We start from the raw sequence: 27,502 nt of genomic DNA, 5'->3' as shown, positions 1-27,502 counted from the left end.
TTGATATGGGGAAATATGGCATCTTAGATGTTACTTCTTTGTAAATGACAGGTTGATATGGGGAAATAAGGCATCTTGGATGTAATGACAGGTTGATATGGGGAAATAAGGCATCTTGGATGTTACTTCATTGTAAATGACAGATTGATATGGGGAAATATGGCATCTTAGATGTTACTTCATTGTAAATGACAGGTTGATATGGGGAAATAAGGCATCTTAGATGTTACTTCATTGTAAATGACAGATTGATATGGGGAAATATGGCATCTTGGATGTTATTTCTTTGTAAATGACAGATTGATATGGGGAAATATGGCATCTTAGATGTTACTTCATTGTAAATGACAGATTGATATGGGGAAATATGGCATCTTGGATGTTACTTCATTGTAAATGATAGATTAATATGGGGAAATAAGGCATCTTAGATGTTACTTCATTGTAAATGACTGATTGATATGGTGAAATATGGCATCTTAGATGTTACTTCATTGTAAATGACAGATTAATATGGGGGAAATAAGGCATCTTAGATGTTACTTCATTGTAAATGACTGATTGATATGGGGAAATAAGGCATCTTTGATGTTACTTCTTTGTAAATGACTGATTGATATTGGGAAATAAGGCATCTTAGATGTTACTTCTTTGTAAATGACAGATTGATATTGGGAAATAAGGCATCTTAGATGTTACTTCTTTGTAAATGACAGATTGATATGGGGAAATATGGCATCTTAGATGTTACTTCATTGTAAATGATAGATTGATATGGGAAAATAAGGCATCTTAGATGTTACTTCATTGTAAATGATAGATTGATATGGGGAAATATATGGCATCTTAGATGTTACTTCATTGTAAATGACTGATTGATATGGGGGAAATATGGCATCTTAGATGTTACTTCATTGTAAATGACAGATTGATATGGGGAAATATGGCATCTTAGATGTTACTTCATTGTAAATGATAGATTGATATGGGGAAGTATGGCATCTTAGATGTTACTTCATTGTAAATGACTGATTGATATGGGGAAATATGGCATCTTAGATGTTACTTCATTGTAAATGATAGATTGATATGGGGAAATAAGGCATCTTAGATGTTACTTCATTGTAAATGATAGATTGATATGGGGGAAATATGGCATCTTGGATGTTACTTCATTGTAAATGACTGATTGGTTTTGGGAATTAGTTGTCTTAGTTGTTACTGCTTTTGTAATTGATGGCTAAGTTTGGGGAAGTAATGTATCTCAGATGTTATTTCCTTGTCATTGACAGGTTGATTTTAAGAAAATAAAGTATCTTAGATGATACTACATCATAATCGAATGGTTTATTTGAAGGAATTAGGTATGTTAGTTGTTAATTCTTTGTAATTATGACCATTTCTTATCTAAATTTAATGATCATCTTTTGCTTTACAAAAAGTTAGAACGACATTTCCTGTAGAACTAGGGAGCTACCATTTGATTTTTATGAGGGGGGGGGCTAGGATGAAAAATTCGGTCCTGCCTTTTTATTTTTCCCTCTATTCGGTCCTGCCTTTTTATTTTTCACTCTATTCGGTCCTGCCTTTTTTTTTTTAGTTTATCCTGACTTTTTGTTTTACATAAATTGTCATCCTGCCTTTTTTTTTGCAAATAATCTCATCCTGCCTTTTTTTTTACTCAAAAATCCTGTCCTGCCTATTTTTTCAAATTTCATCCTAGCTACTGGGCGATGGATGTTCCAATGCAATTTTGGAAATAATTTTTTTCTACTGTCAACTGAAATTCATAATACATGGTTTATCTTTATAAAGATTGATGTCTCCCCTAAAACGTTGTTTAAAACTTGCTGATACTTAAGACCTTTATATTATTTTATAAGCATACGCATTCACATATCAACTGAAATCGACACTACGTAGGTATTGCAGTCATCATCACGAATTGGTTGACCGATACGATGTGTCTATATCTCAACTCACTAGCGACGTTTTTTCGCGGTCTAAGAGCTTAGATACCGGAATAGTTAGATACCGGAATAGTTAGATACCGGAAAAGTTAGATACCGGAATAGTTAGATACCGGAATAGTTATAGATACCGGAATAATTAGATACCGGAATAGTTAGATACCGGAATAGTGGTCAGATAACCAAATGTACCGATTGTGTCCTATCAGCCCTATTGTGGTCATTTGACTGAGTGTCCATTCGCATGATTGATTATGCATGCATAGCAGGAGAGGCTTACCCTATTGACGCCCTCGGCTTCGCTCCCTTTGGAGTTCATGCGATCCCTCAGTTTTATTTGTTACCTTGTTTTCATCTTTTTAATCGATTGATGAAATCTAAACATCGGTTAACCTATTTTGCCCAAATTAAACATAAAAAAATCATAATTACCAGCCTAAATGGTATAATTCCTATATACCGCAAGGTTATATCGTGAAGTTGACAGAGTCAAGGTTTGTGTGCTTGTTCATAAATAATTTTGCAACCCCAAAAATAATCCTTTCAGTTCTAAAATAAGGAGATCTGACTCTATACTAAATATATAAATTTAAAAAAAAAAACAGATATCGGGTCACTGTTTAAAATTTCGTACCACTGCATATGCTTGTCAACGTTTATAGACATGCGAATAGCCTCTAGATACGTCGAGATAATTTAAAGAAACAAAACAAAGAATAGAGCCATTTTAAATATCTTAAGTATCTTGAAAAACATGAGCAATGATCCGGCATGTTACAATACTAACATTCTTAACTAACAAGTAACAGTATTACCTTTCATCTCAAATGACAGCTGGTAAAAGTCAGAAGATAACAAAAAAAGTCACTAAACTTCAAATTTGTTTATAATCCACATTTAAAATAAAAAATACAGATATGTTCTTTTTCTGTTCAGTCAACATAAAACGTATCATAAACGTAACATTGTCCAAAACGGTTAGACTACAGATTTACAGGTATTATTAGACATTCGAATATTCTCTCGAATAATAAATGTTGTTTCACTTGGAAGCAAAACGGTTTGATTCGTTATAGAAAATTTAACTCTAATATTTCCTTTGTACAATTTATTCGAGAATACAGCTTGGTCCATCCCCTTACCAATATACTAATTATGAAGTGAAAGAGGTGGTACTTTCCACAAAGGAATATTTTGTGAAAAGCGATAAATTCGTTTACAATTACAACTGCATAAAGTAAAAATGAAGGAACTTGAAATTATTACCTTGTTGTATGGTAAAATTTTGTAAAATGATTACTTTGTAGAATAGTAATAACTTGTAAATTACTACAGCATCAAAAAAAGGGGGACTTGTAATAATAATTATAACAAAGGTATACACTGTACTTAATTGCAATATCTGTTCTTTTATATATCTTTTGTTAATCCACTGATCGAGACAAGACAGCTTGATATATTATTTCGACATCTGTCAATTATCGGAGACGATATGGTGCTCTCTATATATCTTTTGTCAGTCCATTGATTGAGACAATTAAGAGAGTTTGACATATTATTTCGACATCTGTCAACTATCGGAGACTATGTGGTGCTCTCTATATATCTTTTGTTAGTCATCTGATCGAGACAAGACAGCTTGACATATTATTTCGACATCTGTCAATTATCGGGACGATATGGTGCTCTCTTTATATCTTTTGTTAGTCCTCTGATTGAGACAAGACAGCATGACCTGTTATTTCCACATCTGTCAATTATCGGAGACGATATGGTGTTCTCTATATATCTTTTGTTAGACCAGTGATTTAGACAAGAGAACTTACCACTGTCCCAGGTTAGGGGGAGGGTTGGTGCCTTCAAACTAGTTTAACCCCCGCCACATACTGTATGCGCCTATCCCAAGTCAGGAGCCTGTAAGTCAGTGGTTGTCGTTTGTTGCTGTGTAACATGTTTGTTTTTCGTTCATTATTTTGTACATAAATTAGACCGTTAGTTTTCTCGTTTGTTTTACATTTGTCATTTCGGGGCCTTTTTATAGCTGACTATGCGGTATGGTCTTTGCTCATTGTTGAAGGCCGTACGGTGACCTATAGTTGTTAATTTCTGTGTCATTTGGTCTCTTGTGAAAAGTTGTCTCATTGGCAATCATACCACACATCTTCTTTTTATGACTTTTTGTTTCCACATATGTAAACTATCGGAGACAATATGGTGCTCTCTATATATCTTTTTTTAGTCCACTGTTTGAGACAAGAGAGCTTGACATAATTATTTTGACATCTGTAAATTATCGGAGACGATATGGTGCTCTCTATACATCTTTTTTAATCCACTGTTCGAGACAAGAGAGCTTAAAGTGATTTTTTCGACATCTGTCAACTATCGGAGACGATATTGTGCTATCTCTTTTCTTAGTCCAGTGATTGAGACAAGAGAGCTTGACACATCATTTTGACATCTGTCAATTATCGGAGATGATATGGTGCTGTCTATATATCTTTTGTAATCCACTGTTCGAGACAAGAGAGCTTGACATGATTATTTCGACATCTGTCTACTATCGGAAACGATATGGTGCTCTCTATATATCCTTTGTTAGTCCACTGATCAAGACAATTAAGAGAGCTTGACATATTATTTCCACATCTGTCATTTATCGGAGACGATATGGTGCCCTCTATATATCTTTTGTTAGTCATCTGATCGAGACAAGAGAGCTTGGCATATTGTTTCCACGTATATCAATTATCGGAGACAATATGGTGCTCTCTATATATCTTTATTTAGTCCACTGTTTGAGACAAGAGAGTTTGAAATGATTTTTTTCGACATCTGTCAACTATCGGAGACGATATTATGCTCTCTATATCTTTTGTTAGTCTAGTAATTGAGACAAGAGAGCTTGACATATCATTTCGACATCTGTCAATTATCGGAGATGATATGGTGCTGTCGATATATCTTTTGTTATCCGCTGATCGAGACAAGAGAGCTTAACATGATTATTTCGACATCTTTCTACTATCGGAGACGATAAGGTGATCTCTATATATCTTTTGTTAGTCCACTGATCGAGACAAGAGAGCTTGACATATTGTAATGACATCTGTCAATTATCGGAGACGATATGGTGCTCTCTATATCTTTTTTAGTCCACTGTTCGAGACAAGAGAGCTTGAAATGATTTTTTCGACATCTGTCAACTATCGGAGACGATATTGTGCTCTCTCTGTATCTTTTGTTAGTCCATTAATAGAGACAAGAGAGCTTGACATATCATTTCGACATCTGTCAATTATCGGACACGATATGGTGTTCTCTATATATCTTTAGTTAGTCCACTGATCTATCTATATATCTTTTCGAGACAAGAGAGCTTGACATGATTATGTCGACATCTGTCAATCATCGGAGACGATATGGTGCTCTCTATATCTTCTGATATTTATTTCGTTAGTCTCATTGATGTTATCCTGCATTTCCTTCTATCCACATTAGAAATTGACACGGGGAGTCATGGAGGTGTAAATATCTAACTTACTACTAATGTTATTAAGTTACAATCCAGTAAAATGGTCAGCGTTAACATACACAGCAAACATTTAAAAATTTCAATTATAAGACATGACAAACAAAAAGACATACATCAATTATTCACGTACACTAACAAATTTCTGTTACAAATCTGTTAAGACCAACAGTCTCAGTGCAATTCATTAACTATCTAAATTAATCAAACCCATACAAATTACAAAAATATAATATAATGACATTGGCACTGATATTTCTTGATTTTTAAGTATGTGGATCAGTTTAAATGTTTAAACGGCTATGATTGGCAACTGACCAAGAAGTATGTACGCTCCAGACGATGGGACGCTCTAGTAGGAAGGGTTTGGGCTTTCGAAACGCGACGGCTATACTTCCACGTCGTCCATGGGATGTGTCGGCCATACCGCAACATCGTCCATATATTAATGTAAATACGTATCGTCCATACCTTAATGTAAAGACGTATCGTCCATACCTTAATATAAAGACGTATCGTCATTACCTTTATGTAAAGACGTATCGTCCATACCTTAATGTAAAGACGTATCGTCCAAACCTTAATGTAAAGACGTATCGTCCAAACCTTAGTGTGAAGACGTATCGTCCATACTTTAAGTATTTATTCCGTTGGGGTTATAACATAAAATATAATAATACAACAATTATTATTTCATAGTTAGAACAAAATATGATTTTGTAGTATTTATTATGTACAAGTTTGCCAGTTCACATCTTTTGTGCATTTATGGATAAGTGTATCATCGGCCATCATACCAAATCTCCTTCAAATTTTTAACTATATATAATGATAATAGTTTTGTTTTGTATTTTATTTATTCATTCAGTCATACAGATAAACATATATACAACAAACAACATACAACATACAACATATATATACCATACAACAAACACCATACACCATACATACAACATACAAAAACATAAATATATTTTATTTATTCGTTCAGGCATGCAAATAATCAAGTACACTAGAAAAATACGAACATGCATCATAGAACCATCATGGGCGGTTCCAGAACCTTGGTGCCTTGGGGGCACCATGAAACCAAAATTAAATATTTGTTTAGAGATGTATATATGCGATTGTTGGTTGTGATGGTGGGAGTTGTCAGATCATTGTTTCTATAGTTCTATATCTTTTAATTTTTTACCATTTCACTCTATTCTTTATTCTTCTGTCTATTGATCTCAGTATTATATTCGTCCTAAACAGGCATGAAATATTTGCCACTGGACGATAATTAAGCAACCAACAATCAATCAATCTATTCTTTATATTTCATCACCTCTTTATTCTGTATTTATATTTTTTGGTCCCGCTACTAATCTAACTTTTTTGCCCACTATTCTCTTATCTGTAAACCCCATTCATATCCTCATAAATGGTGACCCATTCATAGCTACATACATTGGTAATTGAAACAGGAAAAGGTGGTTTTTTTTAAATTGTTGGTTTCCTTTGAAAAAAGTTCATTCAGTTTAAAAAAAAATCTTGTATGATATTGAAAAATGAATAGGTTGTTGTTGAATACAGTCACAAAAAAGACAATTTCGAAAAAAAAAATCGCAACAAATGGTATAATGTGAGTATTTTGTTATGACTCAGAGACATACCCCATTGCCCCATGTAATTACAAAATATAGCCGGAAGACCATGAATGTCTTTAGAATTTTAAGGTCAAATAGTAAACGTGGAACCACATATATATGATAACTTTTTACAACCACTATGTCGATGACATCGCTATTCACACGACCCGAGTACTCGAACATGAAATGTCATTGATGCGGTATATTTCTGTAAAATTAATTTTCATAAAATGATATCGAAAAACTTAGGCTAACTTTTTCTACCCGGAAGTATACGAATACGAAAGTTTTATTTTGATTCGGTTCAAACATTCTAATCTTGAGAGCCTTTTACCGATCAGAGCGCATGCAGATACGATATTTTATGAAAAGGTTTTTGAAATTCAACTTGGTGATTTTTTTGAAATTATTTTTCATCCCTATCTGTGTGCTTTTAGACGTGGCCATGGGTGTCAGACCACACTGTTACGACTGCTAGAAGATTGGCGTGCAGCATTAGATAAAAACCAGTATATAGCTGCTGTTTTAATGGACCTTTCAAAGGCTTTTGATTGCCTACCACATGAAATTCTGCTTGATAAATTATCAGCATATGGTGTCTCTGTTCATTCTATTTCACTACTTAAATCTTATTTGACAAACAGGAAACAACAAATTAAAATAAATAGTATTCTTAGCAGTTGGGCTGACATTCATAAGGGGGTTCCCCAGGGTTCTATCCTGGGCCCCCTACTATTCAATGTTTTTATCAATGATATATTCTTATTTATAAAAAATGGAACTTTGTATAATTATGCAGATGACAATACTTTATCTTACTGTAGTCCTGATTATGATGTTTTGATTTCTACTTTGGAATCTGAATCACTCAAACTTATTGAGTGGTTCAAAATAAATAAAATGCAGGCAAACCCCGACAAATTTCAGGTCCTAGCAGTTGGGAAAAAGACATATAACAAAAATCCATCTATACGTATCCAAAGTGCTGATCTTTCGTGTGAGTCAACTGTCAAATTACTTGGCATTGACATAGATTATCAGCTAAATTTTGATATTCATATTGGTAAAATATGCAGGAAGGCATCTCAGCAACTAAATATTTTGAAACGTTTGGGAGCTTATCTGAACAAGCTAAGTAAGCTTACTATTTTCCATACATTTATTTTGTCAAACTTCAATTTTTGCCCTTTGGCATGGCATTTTTGTACCGAGAAAAATTCAAAAAAATTAGAAAAAGTGCAAGAAAGAGCACTAAGGTTTGTGTACGAAGACCATTCAAGCTCATATCAATAGTTGCTTGAAAAGGCTAAGATGCCTTCACTGCATATTAAAAGACAAAGATCTATGGCAATTGAAACTTTTAATATAGTCAATAAATTAGCACCTGTCTGTTTACATGATTTATTAAATATAAAAGATTGTAAATATTCTTTCAGATATAGTAATATACTGGATATACCACATGTAAAAACTACACAGTTTGGTAAGAAAAGTTTTAAATTTGCAGCTGCTACTCTGTGGAACAGCCTACCTGACCATTTCAGGACTGAAAACAGTTTTTCTCAATTTAAGAGCCTTATACAGTCTTGGAATGGTTCAAAATGTTGTTGTTCTGCTTGTAGATAAGCTTTATCATATTTTAGAAGTTGCTCTAACATGTTATTATGGCTTAAATTTTTGCATGTGTGTTATATTTTATTTGTGCTTAATTTTAGTTGTGCTTAATTTTTAGTTGTGCTTCAGCTTTGGCTTTAGATATGTATTTTAAAAGTGCTTTGCATGTATTTCGATATGACTGTGCTGTTATATATCCTGTCTGCATGTTGTGTGTTTTAATGTTGTGTTTGTGTTACCTTATATTCGGTAAAAAGCTCTTAAGAGCTTATGTTTGTATTGTTATATGTGAACCGAATCAAAATAAAACTTTCGTATTCGTATTCGTATATTTATAAAGCAGCGTATATACTGGTCCTCCTACTTCTATCTTGATTTGAAGGCAAATGATGAATCGATTATCTTATGGTTTATTTAAGACCAGAGACACATAATTCATTGCATTATTTATGCCTCTGATCTAGTCCAAATAATTATGACGTCTTGAAAGGCAATTTTATTTCTTTTTCTGTGACGCCTTCCTACGACGTCAAAGGCGTCACAGAAAAAAAATAGCCTTTCAAGACGTCATAATTATTTGGACTACCCAGTCTGATCATAAGACTCATCTGGGCTAATATCACGTGGCTAATATCATTATTTTATCTACTAGGGAGTCTTTCAATGTCGGTGGTCATTTCAGTCGGATTAAAAAACAATTAAAGGCTAATAAATTACGGATTTTTTAAAAATAAGATTGGGGAGTATAATTCCAAATAAAAAAAACGGGAATGTTATGTATTAAAATTATCAGAAAAATGGGAGACAACGCTGTTATATAATTGGAACTCCCGCCAAAATACTTTTCTCCGCCAGATGGTACCCCGAAATGTTTTCAATGTCAAAGGTCAGGGGGAAAATGGCGACGGATTTGATGTTTTGGGTTTCCTTTGCACATTTTTTAATAGATTTGGTAAGTTGTTCAAAAACAGTGTTAACTGACTCGTGAAAACAAACAAAAATAAACGTTTTTTCACTATTTATTTAGTTAAAGTGATTTATTTGAGTCTAGGTCTTGCAATGGATTTCCGTCAAATACGTGGAACAAAGAACAGCTGATCGATCGCCTGATTTTGCTATGTTTATCGTGAAGTAAAAGTTTATTATTCAGTCGCTCATAGGTTTGAATAACAGTTTGCATATGCAATGAAAAAGTGAAAGATTATTACATAAATACTTGATATTTTATAAAATTTTGGCAAACTACCAAGAAAGGTAACGTTAAATATGGAAATAAAGTTAATAATACTATTTTGAAGCACTTTTTACAGTTACAGTTATAATACATAACATTTCTAACTTATCCCTTAAGTCAAGTATAGTCCACAGACTGGGATAGAAACATCAGTTGCGTGTTGAATGGTCCCTTGAAGAAAAGAATCTGGGTTGCGTTTGCCCTAGTACATGTTCCCCCAGGGTCCACTTGCTCTTATATCTGTTTACCAGGAATCCTAGGAAAATAATTTCCCTCTCTTTGCCTGTTATGGTGACCCCTGGATATAATATGTATATTCAATTAATGTATGTTAATAACTTTAACAATAGTATGTTACCTGGTTACTGGAAGAATTTAAATTGAATTTGGGAAATTGGAATTCTAGTCACTTCGGCACCTGGTATAGTCAATTTCGGCACCCAAGTTAGTTGTTTCTGCACCCATGATTAACATTATGTTTTGCAAGTAAACTATTGAAGACTACTTTTTTTTCCCATATTTTTTTCTAAATATTTTCACTCGAGTTGTCAACGTTTATTTGTCATGCATAACAGAAGTTCCTATAGAAACTTTGTTATAAACAATGCCATTTTACTGTTCATACCTGCCAACATTTGAAAATCCCACATGACAACAATTTCAAAGGTTACAATTTTTTGTGCGCACTGTTTTGTGCTCTGAAAAAAGAGTCATATCTTTATTTTATATGGTATTTTAGCAAGTTTGCAATGCCGAATAATCAGGAGAATCAAAGATTTTGATTGGCTTATTAATGTGACATGTTATCATGAGAAACATGACTTTGATCAGTTGCAAGGTTAATTAAAAAGATAATTAATCTTTAAAATTGTAAGTTTTGCAAAAGAAAATATATATCTAAAAAAAAAATAAAAACTTTTCTTCCCATACCTGAAGAAAAAGCGAGAAAAGCCGAATTGCCAAAATGTCTTTAAATAGGTGCCGATTTGACTAGATGCCAATTTGATTAGGTGCCCATTTGACTTTTTCTATAGGTGCAGAACTGACCAGGTGCCGATTTAACTTGTATGGGGAAATTGTTGATATCTGCCCATGATATCTGACTTAACATGCTCAAGGCCATTAATGCAGCTGAAAACCACATTGAAAAAGGGAGTTTATGAAACATCAAATTTAGATTTTTCTAAAATGCAATGTGCCAATATCATGAATATCACACTATTGCATACATCATGTACATCTTGTCATTTAGGGAAAATGATTTGAAAATGCTCAACTTAAGAGTTGCACTTTACTTATTATAAGGGATTAATTTCCAGCATTCATTTTTTTGGGGGGAGTTGTGACTTAAGACCAAGGCTGATTTTTATATGTATTTAAATTTAGAATTTTAGAATTGAATCTAAAAATAAGAAAAATGGAGATGTATATATATATATATATATATGTTGACATACAATGAAATACAGTCAATTAAAAATTTGTCAAAATTGTATAAAAAAAAGTGGGAAAAAAAGGATTTTTTTCACATTTTTAATGCCATTTCTCTAAGCCTGTCCACAGATTTTGTTTAAAAATAAAATGTTCTTGTTATGAATATTTACTTTGAAATTATTATGTACATTTATGTATTAGGTCAGAGAAGTTGAATTGACCTTGCTAGTTGATATCTTTTACTGTCTTCTCTTACTTCACAAGCTCTATTAATGTCTGTTATACATATACATCATGTACATTATATAGTAATTGAAAAAAAAAACATTACAGGTAGAAGGCTATTACTGTGACAGTGAACGATGTCTAGAGAATGAGTACTGTTGTGGAGATAATATATGCTGTGTGTCATATACAGTTTGGGAACTGTGGTATTTCTGGTAAGACATTATATGATGTGTGTCATATACAGTGTGGGAACTGTGGTATATCTGGTAAGAAAATATATGCTGTGTGTCATATACAGAGTGGGAACTGTGGTATATCTGGTAAGAAAATATATGCTGTGTGTCATATACAGTGGGAACTGTGGTATATCTGGTAAGACAATATATTCTGTGTGTCATATACAGTGGGGGAACTGTGGTATATCTGGTAAGACAATATATGCTGTGTGTCATATACAGAGTGGGAACTGTGGTATATCTGGTAAGACATTATATGCTGTGTGTTATATACAGTGTGGGAGCTGTGGTGTTTCTTGTAAGACATTATATGCTGTGTGGAAGCTGTGTTATTTCTAGTAAGACAATATACATTTATGACATTTGTCATATACATGTAACTGATATAGGGTGTGGGAACTAATATTTCTGGTAAGAAAATATGTGCTGTGTGTCATATACAGTGTGGGAGCTGTGGTGTTTTATGGTAAGACATTATATGCTGTGTGGAAGCTGTGTTATTTCTAGTAAGACAATATACATTTATGACATTTGTCATATACATGTAACTGATATAGGGTGTGGGAACTAATATTTCTGGTAAGAAAATATATGCTGTGTGTCATATACAGTGTGGGAGCTGTGGTACTTCTGGCTGTGTGTCATATACCGTTTGAGAGCTGTGTTATTTTTAGTAAGACATGAATTTATGATGTGTGTCGTATAAATGTTCCGATATAGGATGTGGGAGCTATGCCTATGGTACTTCTGGTAAGACCATATACATGTATGCTGTGTGTCATACAGAGTGGGAACTGTGTTATTTCTAGGAAGACAATATATGCTGTGTGTCATATACAGAGTGGGAACTGTTTTATTTCTAGTAAGACATAATAGGCTGTGTGTCATATACAGAGTGGGAACTGTGGTATTTCTGGTAAGACAGTATATGCTGTGTGTCATATATATGTACCTTTTGTGAACTAAGATTCTTTCATTACATTTTGCTCAAATACAAATCAGCACTTCCTGAAATTTGTTATCAATTTTCATGTGAATATGCAAATATGTATGCTCTACCATGTGATACGGTTTCCGATTCATTGATCTTCAACTTCCTGTTTACCCAATACTTGTGTATATATGTATATTCTAACACATAATGACTTTGTATGAAATTTTTGTCACATTTTTCTAGGAAAGTACAAAAAAGAGCTTTCTGAAATTTGTTTTCAGGCTTCATGTGAACGTGCTACATGATGTGATGCATTTTAAGATTCATGACTCATCAACTTCCTGTTTACTGTTTTCTTACACATAATGGTCATGTATGAAATATTCGTCACATTTTTCTAAGGAACTACAGGTACAAAAAAGAGCTTAATGAAATTTGTTTTCAAATTTTATGTGAACATGCTTTACCATATGATATGCTTTCAGATTCATTGCTCATCAGCTTCCTGCTTACCGAAATCTTGAAGCAGGGGGTATCATAAGCGAGCAGTAGCTCAAGTTTTACTTGTTTAATTTCAATATAATAATAAGAAACTGTAGAAGTTAAACTGAAAGTAACACACTATAGACATGATAGACTACTTTTTCACATGGTTCTGTTATCCATGCCTATATGTATCATGTGTATATGGTAGTCAAATTTTATCATTGTAGGTGTGGAATAATTTTCTTCCTGGTACTGCTATCAATGTGTATATGTTTATGGAAGACAAGATACAGAGACAGTAGAATCTTCATCGGTACATCTCAACCTATTTACAGTCCATTGTCAAACAAACAGCCATCTCTGGCACATGTAAGTCATAACCAATCTATATACAGTCCATTGTCAAACAAACAGCCATCTCTGGCACATGTAAGTTATAACCAATCTATAACAGTCCATTGTCAAACAAACAGCCATCATTGGCACATGTAAGTCATAACCAATCTATGTACAGTCCATTGTCGAATAAACAGCCATCTCTGGCACATGTAAGTTATAACCAATCTATAACAGTCCATTGTCAAACAAACAGCCATCTCTGGCACATGTAAGTCATAACCAATCTATATACAGTCCATTGTCAAACAAACAGCCATCTCTGGCACATGTAAGTTATAACCAATCTATAACAGTCCATTGTCAAACAAACAGCCATCTCTGGCACATGTAAGTCATAACCAATCTATAACAGTCCATTGTCAAACAAACAGCCATCTCTGGCACATGTAAGTCATAACCAATCTATATACAGTCCATTGTCAAACAAACAGCCATCTCTGGCACATGTAAGTTATAACCAATCTATAACAGTCCATTGTCAAACCAAAACAGCCATCTCTGGCACATGTAAGTCATAACCAATCTATAACAGTCCATTGTCAAACAAACAGCCATCTCTGGCACATGTAAGTTATAACCAATCTATTACAGTCCATTGTCAAATAAACAACCATCTCTGGCACATGTAAGATATAACCAATCTATAACATTCCATTGTCAAATAAACAACCATCTCTGGCACATGTAAGTTATAACCAATCTATAACAGTCCATTGTCAATCAAACAGCCATCTCTGGCATGTGTAAGTCATAACCAATCTATAACAGTCCATTGTCAAACAAACAGCAATCTGTGGCATGTGTAAGTCATAACCAATCTATAAACAGTCCATTGTCAAATAAACAACCATCTCTGGCACATGTAAGTTATAACCAATCTATAACAGTCCATTGTCAATCAAACAGCCATCTCTGGCATGTGTAAGTTATAACCAATCTATAACAGTCCATTGTCAATCAAACAGCCATCTCTGGCATGTGTAAGTCATAACCAATCTATAAACAGTCCATTGTCAAACAAACAGCCATCTCTGGCATGTGTAAGTTATGTGAGACATTCTTAATATCTCTATACCTTTGTAATTTGGTTTGTGAGAATAAAGATATATATAATAAGGTTCACACTCAAACAGCCTCTTTGGGACTTGCACAAATGTACACCATTGCTTTATACACAGTATCAAATAGAAATCTTTCACTGCCACTCAAATCTTATTCTGTATACAGATCACTGTCAAAAAGCCCTGCTATTCTGGCAAATGGAAGGCCTATCTGAATTCATGTAAAATTCATTGTCAAACAAATATCCATCACTGAACACTGGCATATGTTTGTCCAATATCCATCACTGAACACTGGCACATGTTTGTCCAATATCCATCACTGAACACTGGCATATGTTTGTCTAACAAATATCCATCACTGAACACTGGCACATGTTTGTCAAACAAATATCCATCACTGAACACTGGCACATGTTTGTCCAACAAATATCCATCACTGAACACTGGAACATGTTTGTCAAACAAATATCCATCACTGAACACTGGCACATGTTTGTCTAACAAATATCCATCACTGAACACTGGCACATGTTTGTCCAACAAATATCCATCACTGAACACTGGTACATGTTTGTCAAACAAATATCCATCACTGAACACTGGCACATGTTTGTCCAACAAATATCCATCACTGAACACTGGAACATGTTTGTCAAACAAATATCCATCACTGAACACTGGCACATGTTTGTCCAATATCCATCACTGAACACTGGCACATGTTTGTCCAATATCCATCACTGAACACTGGCACATGTTTGTCTAACAAATATCCATCACTGAACACTGGCACATGTTTGTCAAACAAATATCCATCACTGAACACTGGCATATGTTTGTCAAACAAATATCCATCACTGAACACTGGAACATGTTTGTCCAACAAATATCCATCACTGAACACTGGTACATGTTTGTCCAACAAATATCCATCACTGAACACTGGCATATGTTTGTCCAATATCCATCACTGAACACTGGCACATGTTTGTCCAATATCCATCACTGAACACTGGAACATGTTTGTCCAACAAATATCCATCACTGAACACTGGTACATGTTTGTCCAACAAATATCCATGACTGAACACTGGTACATGTTTGTCCAACAAATATCCATCACTGAACACTGGCATATGTTTGTCCAATATCCATCACTGAACACTGGCACATGTTTGTCCAATATCCATCACTGAACACTGGAACATGTTTGTCCAACAAATATCCATCACTGAACACTGGTACATGTTTGTCCAACAAATATCCATCACTGAACACTGGCACATGTTTGTCTAACAAATATCCATCACTGAACACTGACACATGTTTGTCAAACAAATATCCATCACTGAACACTGGCACATGATTGTCCAACAAATATCCAACACTGAACACTGGAACATGTTTGTCCAACAAATATCCATCACTGAACACTGGAACATGTTTGTCCAACAAATATCCATCACTGAACACTGGTACATGTTTGTCAAACAAATATCCATCACTGAACACTGGAACATGTTTGTCCAACAAATATCCATCACTGAACACTGGAACATGTTTGTCCAACAAATATCCATCACTGAACACTGGAACATGTTTGTCCAACAAATATCCATCACTGAACACTGGCATATGTTTGTCAAACTTCTATACACAGTCTGTACTACATTTAGAGGCTTTCTTTAGCACAATGACAGGTTAGTCATAGTCCTTCAGTCATCCAGGGTTCTCACTAAACATTTTAAAGGCTAGTCCAGGGAATCTTCTCTTTTGGCCATGGTGTGTCTAACAATGAAAAGATGAAATTTTATTTCTATATGATTTTATCATTTCAGTCTCCATGACAAAAAAGAGCAAGAAAATGACTTCAAATTTAGATTATTTTTAAACTTTTGATAATAATGATGATTTAAGTGATCAGTTGATACAATACTTTCATGACTTTACAATCTTGGTGCAATCAATTATATCACTAATGATAGACCATTGATATATTGAATGGTAGCTATATATAGTGTACTACTATGACAATCTAGATAAACTTGTGCATTGAATTTTGAACTTGATCACTTATCAGATACTAGTATATGTAAAATAATAAATGCTTTTATTAATAATAATTATATTGTGTTATAAAGGGTGAAAGATATAGAGATGATTATACAGAAGGGGAGTATTACAGAACACCACCTCCATCTGGTGTCTATGGTTACAAAACAACAGTCCCTCCTACTTATGATGATGTCGTCAACAATTACAAAGAAGATCACAAGAAATAGCCTACCAATGTTGAAAGAGGGCAAAAGTGCAATTGAAAACTTTGACGATATCTGATGCTTAGATATCTATCTGAATGACTTATATATATCTCAGGTCAAAGGTCACAGACATGCAAATGTTTTATTTTTTGTCTCAAATATCTATACAAAACTGGTACACATCCATGTTAAATTATGTGTTATATGAATTGAAATTTGAGGTAATGAATATTTTGTTTTTATTACATTTGTTGTACAAATCCTATTAAATGGAGTCTCTCTTTGTGATAATGCTGCCCGATAGAAGTTTCCCATCATTGTCTGAATTCTAACAATCAGAAGAAGCAATGCACAACACTATTTAGTTAAGAGAAACATTTCTGGAGAATTAATTTTTATGCCCCACCTATGATAGTAGTAGGGGCATTATGTTTTCTGGTCTGTGGGTATGTCCGTCCGTCTGTCCCGCTTCATGTTAAAGTTTTTGGTCAAGGTAGTTTTTGATGAAGTTGAAGTCCAATCAACTTGAAACTTAGTACACATGTTCCCTATGATATGATCTTTATAATTTTATTGCCAAATTAGAGTTTTGACCCCAATTTCACGGTCCACTGAACATAGAAAATGATAGTGAGTGGGGCATCTGTGTACTATGGACACATTCTTGTTTAATGACTAGTATTTCATTATATTCTAAGAAGTATTAGCATCATAATATTTTTAATTCATATTATAAATTTTCATTATGTTATGAAATTTGTTTCTATTAGAAATTTCTATGACATCATAGTCTGTTATAGTCCTATCTTTCAATGCCTAGCATTTAATACACAATCTAACAAAGTGGTGTTGTTGGATTGCTGTCACATTCACACCATTTCTCTTTGTATTCATATTTATTTATGTAAAATTATTTGTAATTGATGTGGAATAATACTAAAAATAAAATTATTTTGATGGAAGAAACAGTGCATATAAAGAATAGTCATTGTGTTAAAACAAATATACACATTAGAAATATATGTAGATTTGTCTAACAAGAGATTAAACTCCATTTATACCTGGTGAAGCTGAAAGATCTTTAATGCATTTTCTTTGTTAGCTTCCATTTGCAAAATGTGTTTCCTTGTCAGCAGATGTTGTTTAAGGACAAATAATAAATAATCTGATGTTTCTTCCCAAAATAAGTTTATAACAAGTTAAAATTTGTAATTCATGTATTTATGACAGTTTAATATTTAGAGTTGTTAGGAGAGCTACAATGTATGGCAATATAAAGTCTTGGAAATCAGCCTTTCTAGAAGTCAATTACAAATATTTATTAAAGTGGAAGTCAGTTTAATGCTTATTCAAAAGTTTTCTCATATCCAAAAAAAATTACACAGGACAACGTTGAAATTTTGATGGCAAGTTGATTGCTAGAAAGATAAATTATATCTGCACTAAAATTAAGATTTACTTTATCCAATATAAAATAAATCATGTCCTGAATTTGTATGAAATATTTGTCACTGGACATTTAGCCCCAATAAAAACCATTTCATTTGTCATTATTTTGATAATGGATCATTGGCTTATTGTTTTTCCATTCAAACCAATGATATAGTTGTTATTATTTTTGTGTCATAAATGTTTTATCATGTATCATTATTTCAACATTACTATAGATGTTTGTTTGAATTGTTTATCCATACAAATTTCATATGAATATGTAAGATTTATACTTTGAAAAATTTTAAAATGTAGGTTTTTGTAGATTTACATTGTATTGTGAGTCTGTAAGGAGACGATAGAATGAATGCCTTCCTTAAACCTAAAATAATATTTGCCATCAACATTTGTTCGAGAAAAAAACAGTAATGCCATCTCAAGTAAACAAAATTATCTATTAAATAAAAATCTTAGATCCACTCTTCAAAACAGTTACTTCATTTATTTAAAATCCTTGTTATTGTAAGAAAAATTGCATGACATGTTTTTTTGTCTATAGAATTGAACTCACTATTGGTCATTCACAATAATGTGTATGTCTCAATAGTCCTTTAGTGAGGGCTAGTATTTTTTTTAAACATGTGTAAATTGGGAAATTGATATGAATGTTTATAAATGTAAGTCTCCCAAAAATTGAAAACAATAATTTAACAGTTATCAATATATGCATAAACTGAATGAAAATGCATGTTTAATATCATCATTATAATAGTTCAATTTTTATAGCATTAATAAATCACTGTATTTGTCTTTAAATTTACATGTAAAACATTAATTTTTTGGGGGAATTTATTTCTTGTAATTAAGGAAAAAAGGCTAAATGAAAGTGCTCTTTATGTAAGAATTTAAAGAATCCTTATTCAATAGTCCCTCTCATGTAGGAATGTCCAATCAGCAGGTAAAGAGGATTGTACTGTATTTATTGTTGATAATTTTGTAGTTAAAGAGGACCCTGATGAGATGATAGAAACCATTTAATTTAGAGAAATCTCATATGAATTGATAGTTTTATTGACTACTGAAATGTTGTTGTCCACTTTTATTGACTACTAAAATGTTGTTGTCCACTTTTATTTAACTACTGAATGTCACGGTCCACATATCGTATAGATCTGTCCTGTACATAATAATTTCTATATAACTTACTTTCCGCGATGTTTTTTTCTATTACTTATTTAATAATATTTCCAGGTATGAAGGATAGTATATGAATCCTGTCTAAGTAAGTAACCTAAACAAGTAAAAAGCTGGCACTGCCAACTGAAGCTCCCCAAAGTGCGCACTAAATTTATTTTATTTTCAAGAGTTCAAAATGCTATGCTTGAAGGGACAAATAGATAGGTCCTGTTGTTGCTATCAGAATGACCTGTGTAAATGTGTAACAATTCATAGTGGGATACCATCAGGATACCAAAACAAAAAATCTTTTCAAGTAATAGTGAAATATTGACATTTGTCTTATTGATCACAAAATCAATAGGTGTCTTCCCCTTCCCTGAATCTTTCATTTGTATAAATGTCATTTCCAATCAAGCATGGGAAACTTGTTACCATATTGAAACCTTTTTTTCAATTTTTTTCTATATTATTAACAGTGACCTTGACTTGACCTGTTGACTCCAAAATCAATAGCTGTATATGTATTTATTTAAATGAAGCAAAGGTAACTAAAGTTAAAAACCACTTCTCCGCCACCCACCCAAATAAAAATTGTATTTTAGTAACTGACCTTGAGCTTTGAAAAATTGGCCCCAAGTCCAAGAGGCTTCATCCCCTTCCCTATATCTTCCATCTTTATAAGTTTCATCCCAATCAAGCAAGGGATACTCAAGTTGTCATCTGGAAACCGTTGTTTCAGATACACGGAAGGAGGAACTACTGGACAAAGCAAATTACTATATACTCCTAAAATTTTTATGGGGAGTATAATAAAAGTAATACAAAAGTCTATCTTATTGCTGTCATACAGGTGAACTATCCTCTGTCATTAACTTACCTGGTTCAAAACGGCAATTATAATATTTTCATTATTTGGCAAATATGTCATCTATCCATAAGTAAACTCATCATGTAACATACTATACAGTGTTTCTAATTCAAGTACACATTAACAGTGTTAACAAGGTTAGATATAATGATAGGTAACAGTGTTAACAATGTTAGATATAATGATAGGTAACAGTGTTAACAATGTTAGATATATATATGATAGGGATATATTTTGTGGACTAATTATGTTTATCATGAGGAGACTGTGATCATGTTATTATTTTTGTCATATCTATTTTATTACAGATTGTTATTTCTTATTCATGTGTATATTTTCATGCAGTAAAAATTAGATTCTCACTTGACTTTTGTTAATTTTATTCACTCGGTATAGCACCTGAAAATGCAGGTACAAACGGGGCTGTGCCACTTTTTGGGCCACCACAATAGAATTATGCAAAATGAAGCATTTATGATACTAAGTTACTATGATTCAGAAACTAGGCGGGATAGATTTTGCAAAAATTATAAAGTCCCATTTTAATTTTGATAGCATAATTTGTATGCAATATTTCCAGAAATCTCATAGTTATCTCAATTTTTCAACAATCGCAATAATAAATGAATGCAAAAATTTCTGAACTTACTGTACATGAAAAACTGCACCACTTTTTACCTTCCGTAAAAGGCAAAAGCAGGTCTTGTAACTGCTCGACTCTGTCCATCTGTCAAAGTTTTCTTGGCTTCTGTAAACGGAAATGATTTAATATTTGGTTGCAGCATGATAATGTTGAGTTGTAGTGAGTAAGCAATTTTTACATCTGTCATGTAACCACTTTCTGTTTGCCAATACTTGAAATTTTGCAACACTCATTGTACAAGGAAAATTTTCGTCAAATTTTTCACAGCTCCTATTAAAGTGAATGCTTTTATATTTGGTCTGCAGCTTGATAGTGTTAAGTTGTAGTGATTAAGCAATTTTGACAGCAGCTAAGTCACTTCCTGTTTGCTGATAGTTAAAAATTTAACAACACTCATTAAACAAAGAAAATTTTGTCCAAGTTTTTCATGCTTCTATGAAGGGGATTAGGTACCGATTATCAGGTTGTCTGCATATTGATATCGTAAAATATCAGCTGCGAGTCACAATATGAAGCTTCTTGTTGAGTGAGCTCAGTGAACGAGATCAAAAAGGCTTCATATTGTGTCGAGTAGCTGATATTTTACAATATCCATATACAGACAACCAGATGATCATTTTATCGGGTTGTATTTGTGCATTTTGCATGATAGAAACAAGTGTTTTCTTTGTTTCACCAGCAAACAAGAAGATCGGGTCAAACTTATCAACGTCGGTTCATATATTATGACATCGGTGATATGTCCGGGTCAACGTATCTGACGTCACAAAGCCGTGATGTGCAATTTTATAAAGAACTGAGCAGAGTGATACAGACTTAAGGACGACCAATAATTTAATATATGGTTTGCACCTTGATAATGTGGAGTTGTTGTGAGTAAGAAATTTTAACATCTGCCATATAGGAACTCCCTGTTTGCACATAGTTTGAAATTTTACAACAATCATTGTACAAGGAAACTTTTGGCAAAGTTTTCTTGGCTTCAGTGAAAGGGAATGATCAGTTATGCTCCAGTATACATGTAACTTCTAGCACACAGGTCCAGATCCGGTATTGGTCTTGTTTTTCACAGATACTATGTACTTGTGTTGTTGGAAAAAAAGGATATGCAGTAAGTGACCTTCATACCACTTCACCTTATTTTATATTGATACAAAATGTTCATGTATTGCTTTGAAATAACCAGTCTAAATCATTGGGATAGCACTCTTAGTGCTGTCTTCTTTAATATTGCTGGTAGCTGTTCAATGATGAAATTAAACTGAACAATATTGAGGTAGTCCCAACTTTGATATCCACGGATTACCTTTTCATGCATATTAGCAGGAACTCTTGCACTGATAAAATGAAACTAATGAAGTCTTTAAACCAATTTCATTAATGTTATGCTATTTCAAGTGTGTGTCTATTAAAATCTTAAAGATATTATGCAAAAACCATAGTTTTCATGGTAATTAGCAAAAACACAAAACAACAGGAAAAATCGTCATTAAAGGGCAATAACTCAAATAAGAAGCCAACTAAAGATTTCAGCCATGTTGACTTACTCATAGATCTCATCTTGCTGATTAATTTTGCAATTTAAAGTGTCTCTCGATCTAAAATTTGTCATTTAAGGCAATAACTCCAATGAATGAGTCGTCGGGCAATTTTGATTTAAATGAGCAGCAAGTAGATCTAAACTTTTTGTTCTTTATAGCAGTTTCGAGGTAAAAGACAAAAACATGTATTTTACCCCTATAATCTATTTTCAGCCATGCATTTTTTTTGTTTGCCATGTGGGTTGACCAGCAGGGTCATTAGACACATTTTTATGCCGCTAGGCGGAGGGGCCATTAAGGTTTACCCTTGTCCATGTGTATGAACTTCCCGAAATGTGTTTTCATTCTCAAACTTTACTTTGCCTAAACAAATGTTATAAACATATACACAATGCTAATTACCATCAAACACAGATCTACTTCGAATTTGGTTGGCACTTTCAACTTTCTTGGGAAATGTCCCTTTACAAATGATAAAAATTGGCAAACTTGCTGTTTTGGCACTCTTACTTTATTTTGCATCAACCAAATGTCATGAAACTTATACACAATGCTTATTACCACCAAAAACAGATCAAGTTCAATTTTGGATTGCATCACATTCACCGTTCTTGTGTTACTGTGGATTGTTCCAGTATCTATAATAGTTGTCTTGGTCATTGGAAGAAATGCTATAACAGGATACAAATTGTCATTTATGGGAAGGACTCAACTGAATGAATAATACCACCATTGATTTTTCCCTATTAGTCTTTGTTAAATTGGCACTTTCCAAAAAATTGTGCAGAATTTATCTTTGTTTCAAATAAAGAAATACTTGGCATGAGTCAAGTTTTATCCTGTCCAGTACTACAGTAAAATTTCACATACATTTCATTGCATATAAGATAATAACCATCACTGGAAGTAATCCATTCAAATTTTCATCCCTTTTTTTCCTGTTGACAAGCATTAGTAACCATGTCACTTGAAGTTTCCAACATGCAATGAAATGCAGGGTTAATTTCCTACAACTGTCTAAATCAAAGGAATTTTTTTTTCAACCCTTTTTCGTATGAAACTGGATGTGACGTACTATGATTTGGTGGTATTACACCTGAAAGGTTCAGTCAAATTTGAAGTATTATAGATCTTCTTTTGTAGATCATTGTTGCTATTTTCAGTTTCTGTCTAGCATATTTTTCAAGGTAATAGGTTTAAATGACTTAACATTTGTTTACCCAGTCATTGGTGGGTTATATCTAGGGGAAATCAGTATTGAAGACAAATTAGGGATAGTCTCTTTAATTTATTCAAATTTGTTTAGACTCTTGTCAACTGTGAGCTTGACCTATTGATTAGACACTTGTTTATATTGATATTGATGGATGGCTCTTTAACGCCCAGTGGCTATAACACTAAAAGCCTATTCAAGACAAGAACATGCTAATGCATTATGAATATGAACCCTGCTTTGTACTAGACAAACACGCTGAGTCATATTTTTAAAGTGTTAGTTCACAAGGTAACAGTCAGCAGGATTATGTGTCACTCTATCAAGAAACATTACTCTGATTCTGAGCCATCCAAACTTTGCTCATTATGCTTATTATGTACTTAGCAGAGAAGCAGCAAATACCAATTTTAAAGTCTTTGGTTTGATGTTCATCTCTAACTGTATTTTGTTTTTATTCATTAGGTTGCTGTTTCATTGATGTATATTTAATATCCCCTTTTGTTCATATATTATATATATAATCTTCCTAATCAATAGTATTACAAACATTGTTCAAATTCTCAGCCTGATGTTTATTGGATAAAGTGACCTCTATAACATACAAATGTCAATAAGTGATGAATAAATGAAAATAATAAAATAATGAATATGATTAATAACTAAATGCTAGTATTATGTCAACAAATAAACACTACATGTATATAACTTAATATAATTTCAGATCATCCAATTTATTTTACTTTTTTAATTGTGTGTTTATTTATTTACATAAAAGTTTGAACAATAATAATAGTAGATATTTATTTAATTAATTAGTTACATATTAACTATTTTCATGAATCCATTGATATGTTGTTTATTTCCATGTATTATTATGTTTGTATACCACATCACTGTATTTAATAAACATCTGTTGCATAGGGAAATCAGGAAGTATCACCATGTATATAATATAATCTGTTGAACAGGGAAATCAGGAAGTCTCACCATTATTTAATAAACATCTGTTGCATAGGGAAATCAGGAAGTATCACCATCTATATAATATAATCTGTTGAACAGGGAAATCAGGAAGTCTCACCATTTATATAATATAATCTGTTGAACAGGGAAATCAGGAAGTCTCACCATTTATTTAATAAACATCTGTTGCATAGGGAAATCAGGAAGTACCACCATTTATATAATATAACCTGTTGAACAGGGAAATCAGGAAGTCTCACCATTTATATAATAAACATCTGTTGCTTAGGGAAATCAGGGAGTCTCACCATTTATATAATAAACATCTGTTGCTTAGGGAAATCAGGGAGTCTCACCAATTATATAATAAACATCTGTTGCTTAGGGAAATCAGGAAGTATCACCATTTATATAATAAACATCTGTTGCATAGGGAAATCAGGCAGTATCAAAATCTATATAATATAATCTGTTGAACAGGGAAATCAGGAAGTCTCACCATTTATATAATAAACATCTGCTGAATAGGGAAATCAGGAAGTATCACCATTTATATAATATACATCTGTTAAACAGGGAAATCAGGAAGTCTCACCATTTATATAATAAACATCTGCTGAATAGGGAAATCAGGAAGTCTCACCATTTATATAATAAACATCTGTTGAATAGGGAAATCAGGAAGTCTCACCATTTATATAATAAACATCTGCTGAATAGGGAAATCAGGAAGTCTCACCATTTATATAATAAACATCTGTTGAATAGGGAAATCAGGAAGTCTCACCATTTATATAATAAACATCTGCTGAATAGGGAAATCAGGAAGTCTCACCATTTATATAATAAACATCTGCTGAATAGGGAAATCAGGAAGTATAACCATTTATATAATAAACATCTGCTGAATAGGGAAATCAGGAAGTATCACCATTTATATAATAAACATCTGTTGAATAGGGAAATCAGGAAGTCTCACCATTTATATAATAAACATCTGCTGAATAGGGAAATCAGGAAGTCTCACCATTTATATAATAAACATCTGTTGCATAGGGAAATCAGGAAGTATCACCATTTATATAATAAACATCTGTTGAACAGGGAAATCAGGAAGTCTCACCATTTATATAATAAACATCTGTTGCATAGGGAAATCAGGAAGTCTCACCATTTATATAATAAACATCTGTTGCATAGGGAAATCAGGAAGTATCACCATCTATATAATATAATCTGATGAACAGGGAAATCAGGAAGTCTCACCATTTATATAATAAACATCTGTTGCTTAGGGAAATCAGGAAGTATCACCATCTATATAATATAATCTGTTGAACAGGGAAATCAGGAAGTCTCACCATTTATATAATTAACATCTATTGCTTAGGGAAATCAGGAAGTCTCACCATTTATATAATAAACATCTGTTGAATAGGGAAATCAGGAAGTCTCACCATTTATATAATAAACATCTGTTGCTTAGGGAAATCAGGAAGTCTCACCATTTATATAATAAACATCTGTTGAATAGGGAAATCAGGAAGTCTCACCATTTATATAATAAACATCTGTTGAATAGGGGAAGTCTAACCATTTATATAATAAACATCTGTTGAATAGGGAAATCAGGAAGTCTCATCATTTATATAACAAGCATTCTGAGAGTATTGCATGGCAATACATAGTCCCCTACCCGTTAAGAATTCATTGTACTGGAACAAAATGCTAACTTGATCTATCACTTGTCATGGTGTAAACCATATAACAAATATCAAGTCAATATCTTCAAGCATGCCGAAAAAAGTGTGGAAAACTGATTATTTGAGAGAATTTTTTAAGTCCAGGGACCCTAACTCTGCACAAAATTATCAGACTGCAACAAAATTCGAACTTGATCTTTAACTTGTCATGATAAAATTATATACTTTTTATCAAATCAATATCTTCAAGCATAACAAAAATAAATGCCCCCTTTGCATATCATATAAAGTTATAAATGGACATAACTGAAGATCAGTAGAAGTCACACTACCCAAATTTGTACTTGATCTGAGTTTTGTGGTAATAAGCATTTTGTATAAGTTTCATAACATTTGGTTAAGGAAAACTAAAGTTAGAGAACGGAAACCAAAAATTCTGCAATTTTTCCATTTGTAAAGGGGCATAACTCTAGAACGGATAAGGTGACACCACCAAAATTCGAACTTGATCTGTATTTTGTGGTAATAAGCATTGTGTATAAGTTTCATAACATTTGGTAAAGGCAAACTAAAGGCAGAGAACAGACACTAAAAATTCAGCAATTTTTCCATTTGTAAAGGGGCATAACTCTAAAACAGTGAAGGTGACACCACCAAAATTTGAATTGATCTGTATTTTGTGGTAATATGAATTGTGTATAAGTTTCATAAAATTTGGTAAAGGCAAACTTAAGTTAGAGAATGGAAACCAAAAATTCAGCAATTTTTCCATTTGTAAAGGGGCATAACTCTAAAACAGTTAAGGTGACACCACCAAAATTCGAACTTGATCTGTATTTTGTGGTAATAAGCATTGTGTATAAGTTTCATAACATTTGGTAAAAACAAACTTAAGTTAGAGAACGGAAACAAAAAAAATCAGTAATTTT

At 32.9% G+C, this 27,502-nt stretch overlaps 1 protein-coding gene across 1 annotated transcript; it reads left to right on the top strand.

The window, feature by feature from the left end:
- The first annotated feature begins 9,631 nt into the window (after positions 1 to 9,631).
- On the top strand, positions 9,632 to 20,869 carry LOC127731216 (vesicular, overexpressed in cancer, prosurvival protein 1-like). Its single transcript, XM_052240176.1, has 4 exons — positions 9,632 to 9,705; positions 11,755 to 11,861; positions 13,533 to 13,674; positions 16,910 to 20,869. Exons 1-4 carry the CDS (start codon positions 9,652 to 9,654, stop codon positions 17,048 to 17,050), a joined length of 444 nt encoding a protein of 147 aa, XP_052096136.1. The 5' UTR covers positions 9,632 to 9,651; the 3' UTR covers positions 17,051 to 20,869.
- Positions 20,870 to 27,502: the final 6,633 nt, after the last annotated feature.

This window comes from Mytilus californianus, unplaced genomic scaffold (assembly GCF_021869535.1).
Source record: "Mytilus californianus isolate M0D057914Y unplaced genomic scaffold, xbMytCali1.0.p SCAF_2, whole genome shotgun sequence".
Lineage (NCBI taxonomy): Eukaryota > Metazoa > Mollusca > Bivalvia > Mytilida > Mytilidae > Mytilus > Mytilus californianus.
The sequence above is the reverse complement of the archived record's forward strand: the minus strand, read 5'-3'. Positions and strand labels throughout refer to the sequence as shown.

Excerpts from the sequence above, each read along its gene's own strand:
- LOC127731216 (XM_052240176.1), top strand. The coding sequence starts at position 9,652 with ATGGCGACGGATTTGATGTTTTGGGTTTCCTTTGCACATTTTTTAATA. Across the intron at positions 11,862-13,532 it reads TGGGAACTGTGGTATTTCTG|GTGTGGAATAATTTTCTTCC; the intron begins GTAAGACATTAT and ends TTATCATTGTAG. Across the intron at positions 13,675-16,909 it reads AACAGCCATCTCTGGCACAT|GGTGAAAGATATAGAGATGA; the intron begins GTAAGTCATAAC and ends TGTGTTATAAAG.